This window comes from Bos mutus, chromosome 6, assembly GCF_027580195.1.
Source record: "Bos mutus isolate GX-2022 chromosome 6, NWIPB_WYAK_1.1, whole genome shotgun sequence".
Lineage (NCBI taxonomy): Eukaryota > Metazoa > Chordata > Mammalia > Artiodactyla > Bovidae > Bos > Bos mutus.
The window spans coordinates 70,830,246-70,847,907 of record NC_091622.1 but is presented as its reverse complement, the minus strand read 5'-3'; the positions used below and the strand labels follow the sequence as shown (position 1 = coordinate 70,847,907).

General features: G+C 35.7%; 1 protein-coding gene across 13 annotated transcripts in view; it reads left to right on the top strand.

Moving 5' to 3' along the window:
• The window catches only part of CLOCK (clock circadian regulator), a 111,255-nt gene extending 93,837 nt beyond the window's left edge, over positions 1-17,418 (top strand). For 12 of the 13 annotated variants that reach the window (XM_070372429.1, XM_070372419.1, XM_070372422.1 and 9 more), the window contains 5 exons: positions 872-1,024; positions 1,866-2,075; positions 2,801-3,006; positions 6,840-7,089; positions 9,732-17,418. In XM_070372429.1, the coding sequence (XP_070228530.1) occupies positions 872-1,024; positions 1,866-2,075; positions 2,801-3,006; positions 6,840-7,089; positions 9,732-9,911 (999 nt within the window). In that variant the 3' untranslated portion in view covers positions 9,912-17,418. The remainder of the gene's footprint in view (positions 1-871; positions 1,025-1,865; positions 2,076-2,800; positions 3,007-6,839; positions 7,090-9,731) is intronic. The other variant, XM_070372430.1, reaches the window with a different exon arrangement.
• The last annotated feature ends 244 nt before the right edge of the window (positions 17,419-17,662 follow it).

Sequence of the window (17,662 nt, the reverse complement as noted above, 5' to 3'; positions counted from 1 at the left end):
CTCTAGGTGCAGACTACTTTTTCATTTGTTAAAAGATCAGGAATGAAGTTCTGTAACTTGTTCTATCAAGTAGTAGCGCCACAGTAGGAACTTAGGTCTTTAAAAGCCAGTGTTACAAAGTCATCTTGTAATCAGTCAAGCTCTAGTCAGAAGCTGGATGAGAAATTTGAACAGGGATGGTATAAAAAAATTAACTGGTAACAGAGATTAAGTACCAGCAGTTAAGGGAATTCAAAAGGATACAGGAAAGACCGGTGTAGAGAGCAGCCACTAAGGGTAAGTGAAAGGGAGAATTGCCAAGGGGGAACAGCTCAGAAGACTCCTTTGACCCTCCTGAACTGCTCCTCCAGGCCAAGCTGAGACTCAGGTCCCATTGGAGCTGCTGTGGTTATATCCACTGGATGGTACACAGGTTCACTGAAGTGCCACAGACTTGGGCTGGGGAGTGAGCAGCCACTTGCTGGGATACCAGTAAAATTTGCTGGGAAGCTGCCCACTAGCAAGCCAGTGAGACTTGGTGGAAAGCTAGCTGCTGGTTGCTGATGACACTCAGTAGGATGCTACCCACTAGCATAAGAACACGAAGGAAAAGCACTAGAACCAGAGAGGTAACCCATTCTCCCTTTACAGTATCCCTCCACATCATACTGACATGACTGCTGGTGCCTGCTGATGAAGGAGAAACATTTATAGGGTCCAGCTCTAGTACCACAAAGCTGAGCCAGGATAGGTGAATTAGGTGTTGAGAAGCAATAAATTAGTAACTGGCATGACATTCTTAATTCGTGATATACTGCTTGGATTTCAGATTTTACAATTATGAGAAGTGATTGTAAAATATGTTACACTTTTTCCATCCATGATACTTAAGTTTCAGTTCTCAGCTCAGTTAGGAGCCATGCAGCATCTCAAAGACCAATTGGAGCAACGGACTCGGATGATAGAGGCGAATATTCATCGGCAACAAGAAGAACTAAGAAAAATTCAAGAACAGCTTCAAATGGTCCATGGTCAAGGGCTGCAGGTAAGTTACTACATTTGATTACAAACAAAGCATGCCGTTTGTATTTTGGCTTCTTAGGAAATTGACTCTTCTTAATAAAAAGTGAGATCCAAAAGATATGTTTCATCCATTTAGTTCAGTAAATACTCATTGGTTATCTACTCACTATGATTGCATTTACAGTCGCTAAAGATAATTGATTCCTAAGAGTGTTTCCATCAGCATTTTTGTTTCTCCAGATTAGAGTCATCTTTTAGCAGTCTAATTATTAGTAAGCTTAAATTCCCATAATATCAAAATAATACTTTACATAGACTTTTAGGTATATGTAGGTACAGAATTTAAAATTCATCATCAGTAATTTTTTGAATAACTTACTGGTAGGTATGATTCAAATTATAGTCTTACAATGGTCAACCAACAGGGCCAAAGTTATGCCTGTTCGATGCAACTAGGACTTTGGTGAAAACTTCAAGTGAAAACCACTTCTCCCTAATGCCATAAATTATAAATGATGAGTGATGCAGAGCTTCCAATCCACAGACCTTTGAGTAGCTGAGTTAGGGTAACGGTAGCATATATAATAATCCTTAACATGTAAAGTGTCAAGCAAGTAGAGGTTTTGAAATTTGTAACACTTTTCCTGACAATTAGAAACATGATTAGGGGTTAGGATGATTGAAAGAATGAAAATGAGTATCATGTTTTATTTAGTAATTACTTATTGTTCATTGTTGATTCAGAATGACTTAGTCTTCTCGTTACTTGCTTTTAAAACTTAATTTTTAGATATTTTTGCTAAAAATGCTCTCATTCTTTTTAATTTAAAAAGATCATTTTAATGTAATCTTTATTTTTAAAGATGTTTTTACAACAGTCAACCCCTGGATTGAATTTTGGTTCTGTTCAACTTTCTTCTGGAAATTCATCTAATATCCAGCAGCTTGCACCTATAAATATGCAAAGCCAGGTTGTTCAAACTAACCAGATTCAAAGTGGAATGAATACTGGACACATTGGCACAACTCAGCATATGATACAACAGCAGACTTTACAAAGTACATCAAGTCAGGTAATGTTATTGAGTACAGTGGGCTAGGGAATGTTCAGTGATTGAAATGTGTGGTGTTGCTAAAACAAAGACAAAAGCTTCATTTTGAACAATACCATATGTAAAACTTTAATAGTAATAATTAGAAACTATAGTATTGAGAGTGATAAAGTATTTTGTGCAGAATTGTTCTTAAATTGTTGAATGTTGAATGCTTCCTGTATTTCAACATTTAGAAAATTTTTGAGTTTGCTTCAAATGAATATACAAACTACTTCTGTGTGTGGGGGAAAAAAAAAGAAAGTTGCAGGATTCTGACCAGGATATATGTTACCATATGTGAAGAATGTCTTTTGTTAGGGCAGTGATGGCTTAATTAACATTCTAGGAAATTTCAGTAATTGACATGCATCTGCAATTGTAAATCTCAAGACTTCGAATGAAATACATAAAAATGTCAAATGTCAGTTACTTTGAGTGTTTAGTAGTTCTTCATGTGTATTTTATGTCATCCTTGTTAAGATCATGCTCCTTTTCAAAAATCATAGCTTACCTTCCAGCAAGATATTGAAGACTAATTCATTCTCAGATAATTGCAAGTTATTCCTTGATGGTTCATTTTCTCCCAGAGTAGTATGTTCTGCCACTTCTTTTTCTGTCATGTCAACTATTGTTAGAATGATTAGTAGTAGAAGCATACTTCCTGAATAAATTTTTTTCTATTTGTAAAATCTTCTGTTTTCTAGCAGAGTCAACAGAATGTACTGAGTGGGCACAGTCAACAAACATCTCTTCCCAGTCAGACGCAGAGCACTCTTACAGCCCCACTCTACAACACTATGGTGATTTCTCAGCCGGCGGCTGGAAGCATGGTCCAGATTCCATCGAGTTTGCCACAAAACAGTTCCCAGAGTGCTGCAGTAACTACATTCACTCAGGACAGACAGATCAGGTAGTTGTCATGTTTCCAAAGATGTCAGTTGTTTGATTATAAAACAATACTTGGATTTTTTAAATGAGATTTTAATTTATTGCTCACTCTAGAATTTGAAATAAAAACAATGTATTCTTGTTGAAGTACTTTATAATAAAAGAGTAATAGCAAATTTTTTTTCATTTTATTTCATATTCAAAAATGTGCTAACATATGGTAGAATCCAAATTCTACACAAGTTTTATGATAGGTTTTGTCTGTATCACTATAAAACTTTTTTATCTTTTCAATATAGCTGCTCTTGTGTTGTCAGTGTAGTAGCAATGGTTAAGGTGTATGCTACCATAGTTTATACGTGTTATGGAGTAAGTTTAGCTCACCTTTCTTGAATTTTGTTAAGTACTGTACTAAATGCTCCAAGTATATTCTCATTTAATTCTTATTTTAAAAAAAAGTGTGAGGGTCTGTATTTCCCAGGAAAGAATAAAAAATTTGGTCAAGGGTCTGAAGCTGTGAAGGGAGTGAAAAAGGGGATCTGAATTCAAAACTGGGTGTCTGATTTCAGAGCTCAAGTGCTTAAACATATACTACATTAAAGTTTTATGGGCAATTCTAGAAAAAAAATCGCTTTCTATGACTAATTTTAGTCTTCCAAATAGCTGACCTAGAAATAGATATTTAAAATAAAATAACCTTTTCAAATATTAGGAAGAAAGATATCTTTCAAAACTATAGGATTTCTGTAGTCTTAAAAATTACATTTTAAATGCATTTTATTTTTATTTATTTTAGTGTAATATAAGTAGACTGCTGCTTTTATAATAAAATCTTGCTGTTGTATTAGACTTTGTAGTAGATTTTATTGAAACCCTATTAATAATTTCCAGAGTGTGAGGAAGCTGCTGGATTGCAGAAGCAATAAGATCAGAGAGAAACTCACTGCTGCTTTTTGGAACTCAGTTCCTTCAAGTTAAAAAGTCCAGCTTTTGAAGGAAGTGTTATGAATATACTCCATAGAAATATAATAAAGGGCTAGATTTAAAGCCCAAGGTAAAATCCATTAGCATAGAATGTTGACATACATTGTAGGGGACACAGTTTAGCAATTATTTGTAGACAGCTGTTTTTTTGAAGGGGGAAAAACAACTTCAGCAAATATTTGAGTGCCTGCTTTATGTGTATGGCACATTCTTTATCCCAGAAAAGATTGGACTAGTCAAAGCTGTAGAAAGGTGAATAAATCAGTATTATTTGATGTGATAAATACTTAGTAGATTTTTGAAAAGGAGGAAGTGAGCAGTTTTATGGGGTGAGGCAAGCAAGTGAAGAGAGGAGTGTGGTCAGGGAAAATTTCAGGGAGGAGATACTTGGCCTGTGTCTTAAGCTCATTGCTTTAGATATGTGTGTAGAAGGGAGTCACACACAGTAGGGTATTTAGGCAGAGGGAGCAGTGTATACAAAGAAAAATGTTAAAGCCAAAGTAAATTGCAGAATGTCTTTTAGTGCCAGAGAGGAATGAGATATTCTCATACTTAGCAGTGGGCAGTTGGGCAATTCAGATACTAAATTCTTTTAAGATTACAGAGAAATTAGTGCTTAGCACTTCTGTGATTAAGCCACTTTGTAATGTTATTTGTTTGTAAATTTTTCATTATATATGTTTTTGCATTAAATAATACCTTTAATCCTAAAGTACATAATATACAACGCTTTATTTTTAAGATTTGGCATGGATTCAAAATAGAATTGTTTTGTCTTGTGGAACATTTAAACTGTTAGCATAGATATGCTAAGTGTAGTTATAATTATCTACCTTAAAACAGGTTGTAATTGCAGTTAGGTCATGTTAAATCTATAGTAGAGTCTTATCTCGATTTCGTCACTGTAGTGACCAATGTTAGAAACTAACTTTATCTCATAGAAAAGGCAGATAGAAATGATATTTTTCCCTGAAGAGGCATTGTTTTTTGTTGTTCTTTTATTAAAGACTGTGGAAGCATGAAGGTAGTGGGTGGGAGGGAATATTAGTGAATTGTAATACAGTGGGTACTATGCCTGTTGATAAATTTGTAAATTGAGGGTACTTTTATATGCTGTTAGAATGTTATCTAGTTTTGAAACATAAATGTCATTTATGTTTATAAGACACAACTTACAATGTAAACATCTATAAACTTAGAGGTCTTTTAAAAAAAATTCCTTTAGGACAGGTTTATTTTCATTAGCAAAATGAACCATGTGTCACATATATCCAACTCCCAAGTACCTAGTAGTTTTATAAAAAGAAAAAAGTTGATATTTTTAACAGATTAAAAATTTTTTGCATGCGTGCATTACATTCTTTTTTATTGTGGTGAAATACACATAACAAAGTACTCACTATGTTAACCATTTTCACATGTGCAGTTCATTGACATATGAGCATGTTGGCACCATTGTGACAGTCACTACCATCAATCTCCAGAAATTTTTTCTTCTTCCCAAACTAAAAATCTATATTAATCAGACAATATGCATTCCTCTTCCCCCTAACTCTTAGAAACCACCATTCTACTTTCTAAGCACATAAGTCTGTGAGTTTGACTACTTACTCTAGGTACTGTATGTAAATGGAATCACATAATGTATGTCTTTTCTACCTGGTTTATTTCACTTGCCATAATGTCTTCCAGGTTCAGCCATGTTATAGCATGCATCAGAATTTCCTTCCTCTTTAAGGCTAAGTGTTATTCAGTTGTAATGTATATAACACATTTTGTTGACCCGTTTGTCTACCGATGGACACTTGGGTTATATCCATCTTTTGAAAATTGTGAATAGCTGCTATAAACATTGGTGTGCAACTGTTTGAGTCCCTGTTTTCCATTCTTTTTTTTTGTTTTTTTTTTTTTAAATTTAATATATTCCTTACAAATATGTACAGAAATGGAATTGCTGGATCATATGGTTGTTACATTTTTAGTTTTGATGAAAGACCACCATACTATTTTCCATAATGGACAAACCACTTTATATTCCCACCAACAGTGCACAGAAGTTCCAGTTTCTGCACATCCTTGTCAACACAATTACTATGTTTGATAGTAGCCATCCTAATGAATGTGATGTGGTATCTCATAGTGGTTTTGATTTGCATTTCTCTAATGATTAGTCATATTAAGCTTCTTTTCAGTGCTTATTGACCAGTTGTATATAGTGTGAAGAAATATCATTTAGGACCCTTGGCAGTTTTTTAATCAGATTGTTTGTTGCTGTGTTGTAGTATTGCTTTATATTTTCTAGTTACTAATCCCTTACCAGATCCATGATTTGTAAATATTTTCTCCCACTCTGGAGTGCCCTTTTACTGTGTTGGTAGTGTCCCTTGCTACATAAAAAATTTTAAATTTGTTTTTCAGTTTATCTATTTTTTCTTTTGTTGTGTATGCTTTTAATGTCATAACCTAAGAAATTATTGCCCAATCCAGTGTCATGAAACTTTCTCCCTGTGTTTTATTCTAAGAGTTTCAGTTTTCGACATTTATGTTTATTAAGTCTCTAATCCATTTTGAGTTAATTTTTATATAATTTTTATATGATGTAAAGGTCAAATTTCATTCTTTTGCATGTGGATATCAAAAAAAGAGTTTGTATTTTTGTTTGTGATTGCTTCATTTTGCTCTGTACATTTCTGTTTCACTGGTATCCCAAAGGGAATCTTTAAAAACATGAAACAAAATTGGAACATATGGCTTTTAAAAAGCTAAATTGGTAATATCATGGGTATTATCTTAGAGAAATATTCAGTCCATTGCCTTTCATAGTGTATACTTGTACTTCTGACTCCCCTTCCCTTTCTTTCCTCTTAACAGATTTTCTCAAGGTCAGCAACTTGTGACCAAATTAGTAACCGCTCCTGTAGCCTGTGGGGCGGTCATGGTACCTAGCGCTATGCTTATGGGTCAGGTAGTGACTGCCTACCCTACCTTTGCTCCACAACAACCGCAGTCGCAGACACTGTCAGTCACGCAGCAGCAGCAGAGTTCCCAGGAACAGCCGCTCCCTTCAGTTCAGCAACCATCTCAGGCTCAGCTGACTCAACCACCGCAGCAGTTTCTACAGGTAATTCTCCCTGGGAAGAATGTCCCAAACGTATTTACCTTTTTATAGTGAAATTAGGGATTAAATGAACAGTTCTGTAAATGAGCTGAAAAATCTGCAAAAACTTATTGTACAACTTAAATTTCTATAAAGACAGAAAGCTTATCCCATTTGGCTACTTTTTCTTCTCTTAGGAAACTTTTAGTACTGCTATGGAAATACCCAGTTATCTAAATTGGTGGATACAATACGTGGCTGCTTCCTACCCATATCAAGGCAATTTACAGAGAGCTCTCTCTGGCTAGAGTTTCTGGAACTCAAGCAAAAGCACTTTTCTTATAACCCTAGGGGCCCATCAAGCTGTACTCTCTACAGATCATGAGTATTGAAAGGGTTTTTTTTTTTTTAATTACTTTAGGCATTATGTTAAATTATTGAATTAAATTTTATAACTTTTTATTATAAATTAATATTGGAAGAAAAATACTGTGAAGGCACAGGCTGTTCTGAGATTGAGTTACTGCTGCACCACATGCTGTGTGAACTTTGGCAGTTTACTTAACTTGCTCAGATCCAGTTTCTTCATCTATGATATGGAGGGGCTAGTCGTTCGTATCTCATGAGTAAGATGCATGTGAATCACTGAGCCTAGTATAAGGTATATACTTAAACACCTTATAACTTGCCTTCATAAATGACCACTATCTTGAATAATGTAATAGATACTCAGATTAACCAAAATGCAGACACAGATCTCTTGTGGGTATATCAGACAAGATCTGCTTATCTAAAGGATGCAGGACAAAGTCACCTAGATTGGGATCCTCAGCAAAGCAGCAGGCAAATTTCTGGACCTCAGTACCCTCTTTGGGGCATCACAATAGCAGATTGTGACATCTGAAAATCCAGCTTTTTCCTTACTGGTCCAAGAGGCCAGCAATTTTGAATATAGGCTAAGCCACGATTTGTGCTGGATACCATTCCACTTATTCCAGGCAAATACCATCAGTTTTTAAAGTTATACAACATATGGTATAATTAGAAGATTTCAGTATTATACTATATACTCACGCATAAATACACTGTTAGTTCATCATCATTGGTGTTCTGGTACAAATGTATTTCTTAACTTGATGATGTGCTAAACTAAAAGAGGTTAGTTACTTAATTATCTCTTGAGAGTCATACAGCCCCTTAGACATTAAGCCATTAATGACTGGGTTAGCTATTGTTATAAATGAGTTGTTATAAATGAATTAATGACAAGAATTTATAATAAGTTAGAAACTATTCTCTAGGGGAAATGTATGTAATGAGAATTAGGCAGAAGCTTAGAAAGGAAGAAGACTTGGCTTAGGAACTCAGTTTTCTGAGTCTCTCAGAGAACAAGGGCTCTTAAAAGAATGAACATTCTCTTCCACTTCTGGGAAAAAAACATTTCTAAGAAGCAAGATAGGCAATACCCTTTAGAAATACACTAATATGTAGATAGAAATACACAATTTGTCTTTTCTGATTATGTAACACCTAGTTCCAAAATGTACTTTTGTTGTAACCCTATAAGGCTCATAAGTACCCTGAATTCTTTTATCTTACAAAAGCTTTTCCTAATAACAGTGAGAAAAAGAAAATGTCTCCAAGTGCTTAGCAAAGCTCAGTGGCCTTTAAGTTTCAGAGATCTATCCTTCTGTGTGTTTGTATAGTTGTCTTTCATACACATTTGCAGAAATCACCTATTACAGTTCCTTTTTAAAATCATGAACCTTGCATTAAGACATTGTCCTTAGTGAAGAAAGATATTAATTTTAAAATTCCGCTTTCTTTTGACTAGTTTCCTTTGTATCTCTAGAAGGAGAAATTAGGCAAAAGAAACTGAGGTTCATGGAGCTGACACTTGCCCAAGGCCTGATAAATACAGAGCAAAACTCAAAGCCAGGGCTGCTAATGCTTTCAGAGCCTGTTCTCTTGTTCTGTTTTGTTCTTTGTTATATCACACTGTTACATAAAGGACATAAGTCTGTAATTGTGTCCTCAGTTTTATGGTACTTTTAAATAATAATGTTAATATGTAATCTTTGTAAAAACCCAGTGTGGGAGATACTCTGATTATCCTTATTTTGTAAATGAAGAAAATGAGGTCCAGAGATGTAAATAGCTTGACCAAGTTACACATCTGGTAAACTGGGCAGCCAGAGTTTGAACCCAGGCAGCGTACCTCAGGGCCCATGCTCTTGGCCACTGCTGCTCTCACCAATCAAAAAGTTGGCGCAGAAGACATTTTCTGTTTGACCACAGATTGTTCATATGTCATATGCTCTTAGCAATGCTTAAATTGTATCATCTGTTTAAAAATGTGGTCTTTAGGACATAAAGTGAAAGAGTATGTGTGGTTTGTCTCAGGACATAAATAGCTTTCTGTATCATATTACCTCTAGCTCAATTTCCTTCTAAAAAATGAAATTCTGTTATACTTCAAAAAGAGGGAAATGCTCATAAGCATTTTCCAGAATACTATTTTTAAGTGGAAAAAAAAAACAAAAAACAAAAAACAAGACTTATGTACAGGTTTTGACCCTATGGGAGAAGTGGAAAACTTGAGTAGTCTTAATGTACACAGTATAATGGGGGTGAAGCAGTGTTGAATAATCCGCTTGTCTTTTTAGACTTCTAGGTTGCTCCATGGGAACCCTTCAACTCAGCTTATCCTCTCTGCTGCATTTCCTCTACAGCAGAGCACTTTCCCTCAGTCACATCACCAGCAACACCAGTCGCAGCAACAGCAGCAACTGAGTCGGCACAGGACTGAAAGTTTGACGGATCCTTCCAAGGTTCAACCACAGTAGCGCACACGCATCCTCTCTGCCCTCAAGGGAGGATGGGAGTGTTCCATAAAGAGTTGCTTGGATGATCTAAGGATATGATGAAAAGTTCCAGCGGTTTCATGGGATGCAATACTGAGTGTTCTAGTTCCTGGAATTAGTTAGCAGGGAAAATGCTGCCTAGCACTGCATATGTACATTAAATACCAGCCAGCAGGAGGTGATCATAGGGCCACAGCCAATTCTGACAGTGTTTTACTTGCCCAGATATTTTTTAATGGAAAAAGAGTATATTGCCAAATGTTAAGAAGCTCAGCTATGAAACAGGACCTCCAGTGAATCAGAAAGGCACTAATAACATTAGTAACTTTGAGTGGTTCTGTGCCTGTTCTCAAGTGTTACAGAGGACACACCACTGCCATCCATGTCAGGGGTTTGCTTACGATGATGCCATGAAGACAGTCCAGTAGACTCGGTAGACCCCCTTCCCTTTTCAGATAATGATGGAATAGTAATTTCAGAATGTTGTGTGGGTTCAAATTCTCTATGTACAGATGCTGTAAAAATAATACTATGTATATGTCTGGATAAAAGGAGAGAAAGCAAAACATTTTGTATGCTGCATGAAAGCATTATCTCTTCCTTTAGGTATGAGTACATTTCCTTAGATTCTGATGCCATGTGCAGACTAATACATCCTCTTTTCCCTTTTGTTTACAGTACGGTAGTGTTCTATTCACTCTTCCGGGGCACAAGTCTTTTTTTTTGGTTCATACTTTAACTGTGATGTCACAGTTTGTTCAGTGAGGTATGATGTGCTGCTGGGAATGGAGTTTTTTTTTTTTTTTCAGGTTAAATTATTTGAAACAGGATTTTCAAGTTACTCAGAAATATCCTTCATTTCATTATTCTTCAATTATGTTTAAGAATAGGATTTGCACTGCTTTATTTTAAGATGGTTGGGAGTTTTGAGCACATATTTTGATCTAGTTCCTAGTTGGAAATAGTTGTGTAAACGGTTTTTAACAAGCTTGACAGTTATTTCAAGTATGTTTCAGTTATAGAAGTGAATTTGCACACAAAATATTTTAGGCACTTTTTAATGTTCTCACTGGTGGGAATTTTAACTTTTAGGATTTGTTGGAATCTTTTTATTATCCTCCACAGTTTCAGTGCTTCTTTTAGTCAGAAATGATTCAGGGTTATTTGAGGGGAAAAAAAAAAAGAAAAAACAGCCCATAGTGCCTTGATTTTCATTCAGGTGATTAGTCACCATCTTAAACTCATTGTCTAGTTTCAGTAGCAGTTTTGAAATCTTGGTACATTTTTAATAGCATGTGGGTGTCAGCAGCACCATTAAGTTCCTAATGAAGACTCTCTGAGTCTCTTGGATTAGAGGTACAAATAATTTCAAAATAAAAGATAACATCCTAGTGACACTATCAGAGTTACTATTGGATCACAAAGTTGTTTTTCTAAATCAGCATTTTCCTTAGATTTATGTATTCATTTAGGAATTACCAGTAAATATTTTCTCAATGTGATCTTAAAATCCTGCAAAGACAAAAGAAGGGTTAGGGATTGGCTTTACCTTCACTATAGTGCTAGAATCTTGTAACTCACGTGCTTTATAAACATGAACTAAGATTTCGTTTGGTGATACCATATTCTAAAGGTAGTAAGTTCCAACTAGAATTGCATACATTAAAAAAAGCATTTTATAGATTCTATGGTACTAATAATTAAATTTATAACTAGAGAACAAAGGAAAATTAATGGGAAAATATCTTATTGACGATCAAAAATTATTACTGAGGAAAGGGAAGATAGCAAGCTGTAAGAAATTAAAATTAACCTTAAAAGAAAACATATAACAGAATTGAGGTTGTTAAACAAAAAATTTTGGCAATGAAAATAATACAGAATTGCTAGATAAAGGTGTCAGGGGAACTCTCAGTTGGTTCTAAGACTTTTCTCTTCTTAGCTTTGCTATCATCCTTAAGGGATATACTTTATCTTTCTGAAGAAAATCATACCTGGCCACACTTAAACTAGAAAATTCATGTTGAAAGAAAACAACCAAAGAAAGTTGGTACCTACCCTTCTACAAAAGAAGTGTTACTAGATGCCAATCAGTAATTAACATATCAAGGAGCTCCTCTTCTAGCTAAATGACCATCCAGAAGAGATTTCTGACTTTGTCATGAATGTCAGGAATAGATGTCAGAATATGTGTGTACTTAAGCATATGCCCACAGTGGACAACGTTGATGTTGTAGAGTATGGCAACAGTATTTTTTTTCCCCCTTCAAACTTGCCTTTCCTAACCTTATCATGCCATTCCATATATTCTGAGTTGTGCCTCATCTATTTATTGGCAATATATAGTGATACGGATTTAGCAAACAAAAGGTATGAAGAACTATTATATTACGGTTTATCTTCCAAGTCCCATATGTGAAAAGAAAGATGGTGAACCATGAGTACTGTGTACTCAGTTTAACACAAGCAAAATGTAAGACAAGCCACAAGGTAAATTTGTAGACAGTTCATTCACATTCTCCTCTCCCTGTCCCTTCAAGTATTTTTCCATCCTCAAATATTTAGGAAAGCAAATTAGACAAGATTTTGCTTTTATAATTCCTGTTGTTCTCACAGCTCACTTTTTTCCTGCTTAGAAATGGTTGCTACATTTAAAGGAGCAGCTGGCTGCTTTGCTGTCAGAACGAAGTGTTGTGTCAGAAGAGCTAGTAACTGCCTCTCAGCTCCTTCTTTAACTTTGTTTTCCTCCTGCTTCCCTGGAACTTGGACCGCAAAGCGGTTCCTGCCCCCTCCTCCATGAACCAAGACTTGAGCATCCTGATGGAAGATTCAGCAGTTGCCTGTAATTCTTTCATTTCTGTAGCCAAAGCTGTTAATTGAAATCCAAATCTTAGTCATGAAAAAATACCAAATAGGAACACTTTTCTGCTACTTAAAAATCTTATCTTCCCTCTTCTTTACTCTCATAGATATTACATTTTTCTTAAAAAACAAAACAAAACAACTTTTTTTCTGGGTGGCAATTGTTAGGTGTTAGCTGCTTTGAACTGCTGTAGCCCTGGGTGAGTCACTATTGTTTTTAAACTACCAGTGAGGATTATAAGGATTAATAAAGTTGCTGCTGAGAGTGGTGTCAAAGCAGAATCAAGACACTTAAAAGTACTTTATTATTTGAGTGAAAATATTAGTGGAAAAGCACATGCGGGGGACGGTGGGTAACATGTAAGTAAATAACTATAGTTCGGTCTCCCAACTCTGTCCCAGGTTGAAGGGGGAGTTTGAGTGCTGTGCTCTATCACTTAAATCTGGTTTAAGAATGTACTAGTAATAAAGGGATGCCAGTAACTTTGACTAGTTTGTTACAGAGTACTCAATGCAGATTAGTGAAAATGTTACTGGAATTTTTCAAAAGTGCTCGGGTTGATGGTCATTGCCTTAAAGCATTCTGCTTGCAGTTAGTTACGGGCACTGTGTCTTGAAGGGAGATGAACCCTTGTTCAAGAAGCCTTAGAAAGGGGCCCCTTAAAATAGAACTCGTTTGCCTGCTCTACACAGACAGGGGAAAATTATTTTAAACTGGATATTACTCAACAAGTTTTAAAATATTTCCACTACATTGAGGTAAACTATTTTTTTTTTTTTAAAGTGGACTGCAAATAACATTTTGCTCTGGTATTGCACATTTTTACTTTTTTTTCTGTATTTCTTTGGTGATTGAAAGTTTGTTGATGAACATTTGTGTAAAACTCATTCACGTCTATAACCTTTCCAATATCTGTGACCCTGTTCTTAGTCCCTCGGGAGTCAGTGTTGGAAGGTATAAACACTGGATATTACTATTGCTGAGTGAGTCTAGCCAGAAATAAGCTGATGGGAATTTTTAAACGGAGGAAAAGAAACAGCACAAAGGCACTTGCCATTTTTAGTGATCAGAGAAAAAGAGTCTTTTTTTGTTTGGGGCGGGTGAGCATTCTTCTAAAAGGAGCTTCTGAAGTAGTTGCAAAGGAAAAGATTTTACTATTTTTATAGTATATTTAATATATTTGTATATAACTATGAATATAATAGGAACCCTTCACACGCCTCCCACTTTTCTAGTTTACTTCCCCTTTTGCCATAGCACTAGCATAGCCTCATCCGCATGGGTACCGTGCCTATTGTCAGCCTACCAAAAGATAGTGCTGCTGCTTTCTGAGACAGGTGAGAAGACCCAACTCTCATGCCTGGGGATCCTTTATGTAGGAATAGCACACACTTTGCAGATATCACACCACAGTCAAAAAGGATCATTTTGAAAGGTTAACAAGCACTTTATTGCAATTATTCATTTTGATAAAGTTTATTATCTTAGATATTACCATTTCTAAAGGATCCCCAACTCATCACTTAGGTGAAATTTTTAAATGACATTTCTGAGAAATGTTTAGATCCAGTGAACCATAGTAGGTTTAAGGGAGTGATTTCAAGGTAGCCAAATGAACTTTGACTTTTGTTTTGAATGTGGTAGAGTCAAGGGATTGTAGATGCCTAGTTCCATTTAGACACTATTGTAAACCTATCTTGCCTATTGTGTGGACACCAAAAGAGACCAATGAGCCTGTTTGTTTTCAGAGGTCTAGGAGAATTGCATCAGTGTGAAATAGATGTATAGAACTAACCTAAAAGTGATTGGTAGTCATATTTTAGAATACAGTAATTTCAAGAATTATTCTGTTTTAAATGTGCTCTGAAATGTTGGCATGTCATTTCAGTGTTTCCATTTGAATTGCTCTTGTAATGTTTTTGCACAAAAAGAACTGAGAAATACTACTTTGGTTGAAGAAAAGGAAAAAAATAATTTGGTCATATTTTAATGTCTCCTGTGGAAACACTGGGGGGTGAATTTTGTTGGTACAGTTATTTTCAGGATATTTGAAACAGTATTGAACAGCTCACAAATTAAGCAACCGTGAATGGATTGAAAAATTAAAACTCTTTCCATGTGACTGTTTTGCATACTTTATCCCCATGTCATAATTTAACACTACATTCCTTGTTTTTCTTAAATAAAATAACTTTGCGGGTTCTGTTTTTGAGTATTTAGCAAGTTATTTTCTAAGCTGCCCTGGTTTTCCTAGGGAAAACGTTCTTAGGTGAAATAGGATATAGTTTTTGAAAAGACATTAAATGAAATCCCATCACCACCACCAGCAAACACTGAGGTGCTGCATTAAGTGACAATCAAAATAGTATTTATAGGAGAATTGAGAAAAGGGTTTTTAAAGAAGCAGTTGCTTTGAAAGTAGTTGTCTGGGTTTCTTGAATAAAAATGGCTAAATGTATTTATTTATATTTTTAAATATCTTTGCGTTCCGTTTCCTCATCAGCGTGATTTCAGTGTCGTGTATTTAATTGTGGTTTGTTTTGTTCTGCCTTGTAATCTGTGCAGAGGACTGGCTCTGCCTCCTGGGGGGTGCGTGTGGGCCTCAGCCCTCGTGAAGCCTCTTGGTGGCGCTTCGAATCTGTTCCACTTCAGCACAGCGGTGGAGCCCAGCCCAGGTGCCCCCAAGGCTCCCCTCCTGTTCTCAACTTAGTTAAGAAAAAGTAAAAGTAACGCCAACTGTTTTCTAGTTTCACTTGCTGCCTTTTCTATTTAACGGGCACTTTTTATATAACTTCCCCAACGCAGCCAAAGGCCAGTATGACAGAACCCATGGCACACGTTGCCTGTTTTGCCCATTTGGAAAATGTTATTAAAACAATCAGCATCTTCTAATGGCCATCACTCATATTCATATTAAAATCCATCTAAAGTCCTTAAATATAGGTGGAACAATGTATAAATACTGCAGACTCTTCTACAAAGAAAAAAAAAAGTGCTGTCTGTTATATATAGTGTAATGTTGCTTGGTCCTTTAAAACCAAAGCCAAACCAAACCTTCCTACACAGCACCATCCAATAAAAGCAGTGTTTGAACATGTAAAGCCTAGAAATTTGAGGATACTTATTGCTGGTCTGCATTGGAACAGAATTCTCCACCTTAGGGCTCTTGAGTCCCACAGGCAACGTCCAGAGTGCACTCTAGCTTTGGGATCCCTTAGAGAACGGTAATTAAAATAAGTGAACCACAAGTTGGATTTAATGATGTAAAAAGTGTTTCTTGACTCTTTAAGGGTTAAATTGGAGAGCTCATGTTTTTAAATGTATGCTTTTAAGTTTCTGAGGAAACAAACTGTGACATCGCTTTAAAAGTGACATTCAGATGTTTTATGATGTGTGTTTTGAGTTGGCCTGTACTGGTGCAGATTCACCACTGGCAATGGTTGTGCCAATACTAAAGACTTAAAATGTAGGAGAAGCTATATTGTGTTCAGGTGGATGTATTATGTAACCAGACAATCATCAAGCAAAAAGAAAAAAAAAACTGGCCAGGAAATGTCGTTTTCCTTTATAGATGTCAGCCAGCCAGAACAGCTGTCATTTAGATCATCCTGGAATCACTTTGAGATCTGTTTTATCATGGTGTAAGTTGGGGAAGGTCCTCAGTATGGCACTTGCACATTCTATGTAAAGACTGAAGCCCAAAGACGAGTTAAATTCAGTGCTGTATTGAAACCAGTTAGTGCAAAAAAAAAAAAATTTTTTTTTATCTCTGTAAATTTTTAATTGTTAACATCAGTTGGTAGTTGTAAAAACACGCACCAAATTATTTCTAATGTTCTGTGTGGTTCTTAGTGTGCTACTCTTGACATTGATATGTCCTTACTGCTTGGTTCTTGGTTTAAAATTAAAATTAGATATAGCCTGTCATTCTTCCTTCTGAAAGGGTGGAGCTGTAAATGGCTAAGAATACCTATTTTTCCTAAAGTAAACATTTCATTAAAATCCAGATTGATATACAAAAAAACAAGGCTGACATTTCCCAAGTAATGTCTTCAGCCTGAATCCTAAAATGCACAGAAGCACGATGGGTAATGTTTTAACGGTGCTATAATAGGTTCTCTGCTGATCTTCACAACCTGTTTGGAAATACAGTATTGTATAAAATGTGGATCATTTTGTTACTGATTTAATATTGCCATTCTGATTTGGTGTTTAAATTGGTTACACTTGTTTCTCAGAGCTATCCTTTGAGAAGAGTGTAAAGTGTGTTATTAGCCTACCTCCACTCAGGCCTCTTGCTGTATGACCATTTTTCCAGGTTATGATGTGCAGTTTTTAAAAACTATATGTTCTCTATTATAATGCTTTTTCCCATAGACTCCTGTAATGTATTCAGAACCTAAAATGACAATGAAAAGAGCCAAGCAGTAGTATTTTGTTTTTTTTTATAAATGTAAAAATTAGATTCACTTTGTTTCCTATTCAGTTTTAAAAATAAAAATACCTCAGTGCTGTGTTTCCCAGTATCACCTACATTTCTCAATTTAACACCTGCTTTATGTGGCACATAACTTGTAAGAATCACATTATTTTGGATTTTAAAGAATATTAAATATTTTAAAATCACTACTACTGACATTTTTCTCTTTTATTCAGCCATGGAGTTAGCAGCATTTAGCAATTTTTGCCTTGTAGCTAAGCTCTGATCTGCCAAATTCTCTTGAGTAGTTGTGTCCTGTTACGAGAGTGTGGGGCCTCAGAAAGCCTCACTGTTACTCACTAGGCTGGTGCTGGGACCGGGCTGCCTTCACTGCCAGGTGTACCAGCTGTTTTCTAACAAGGAAGTAATACAGTTCCACAATTCTGTTTG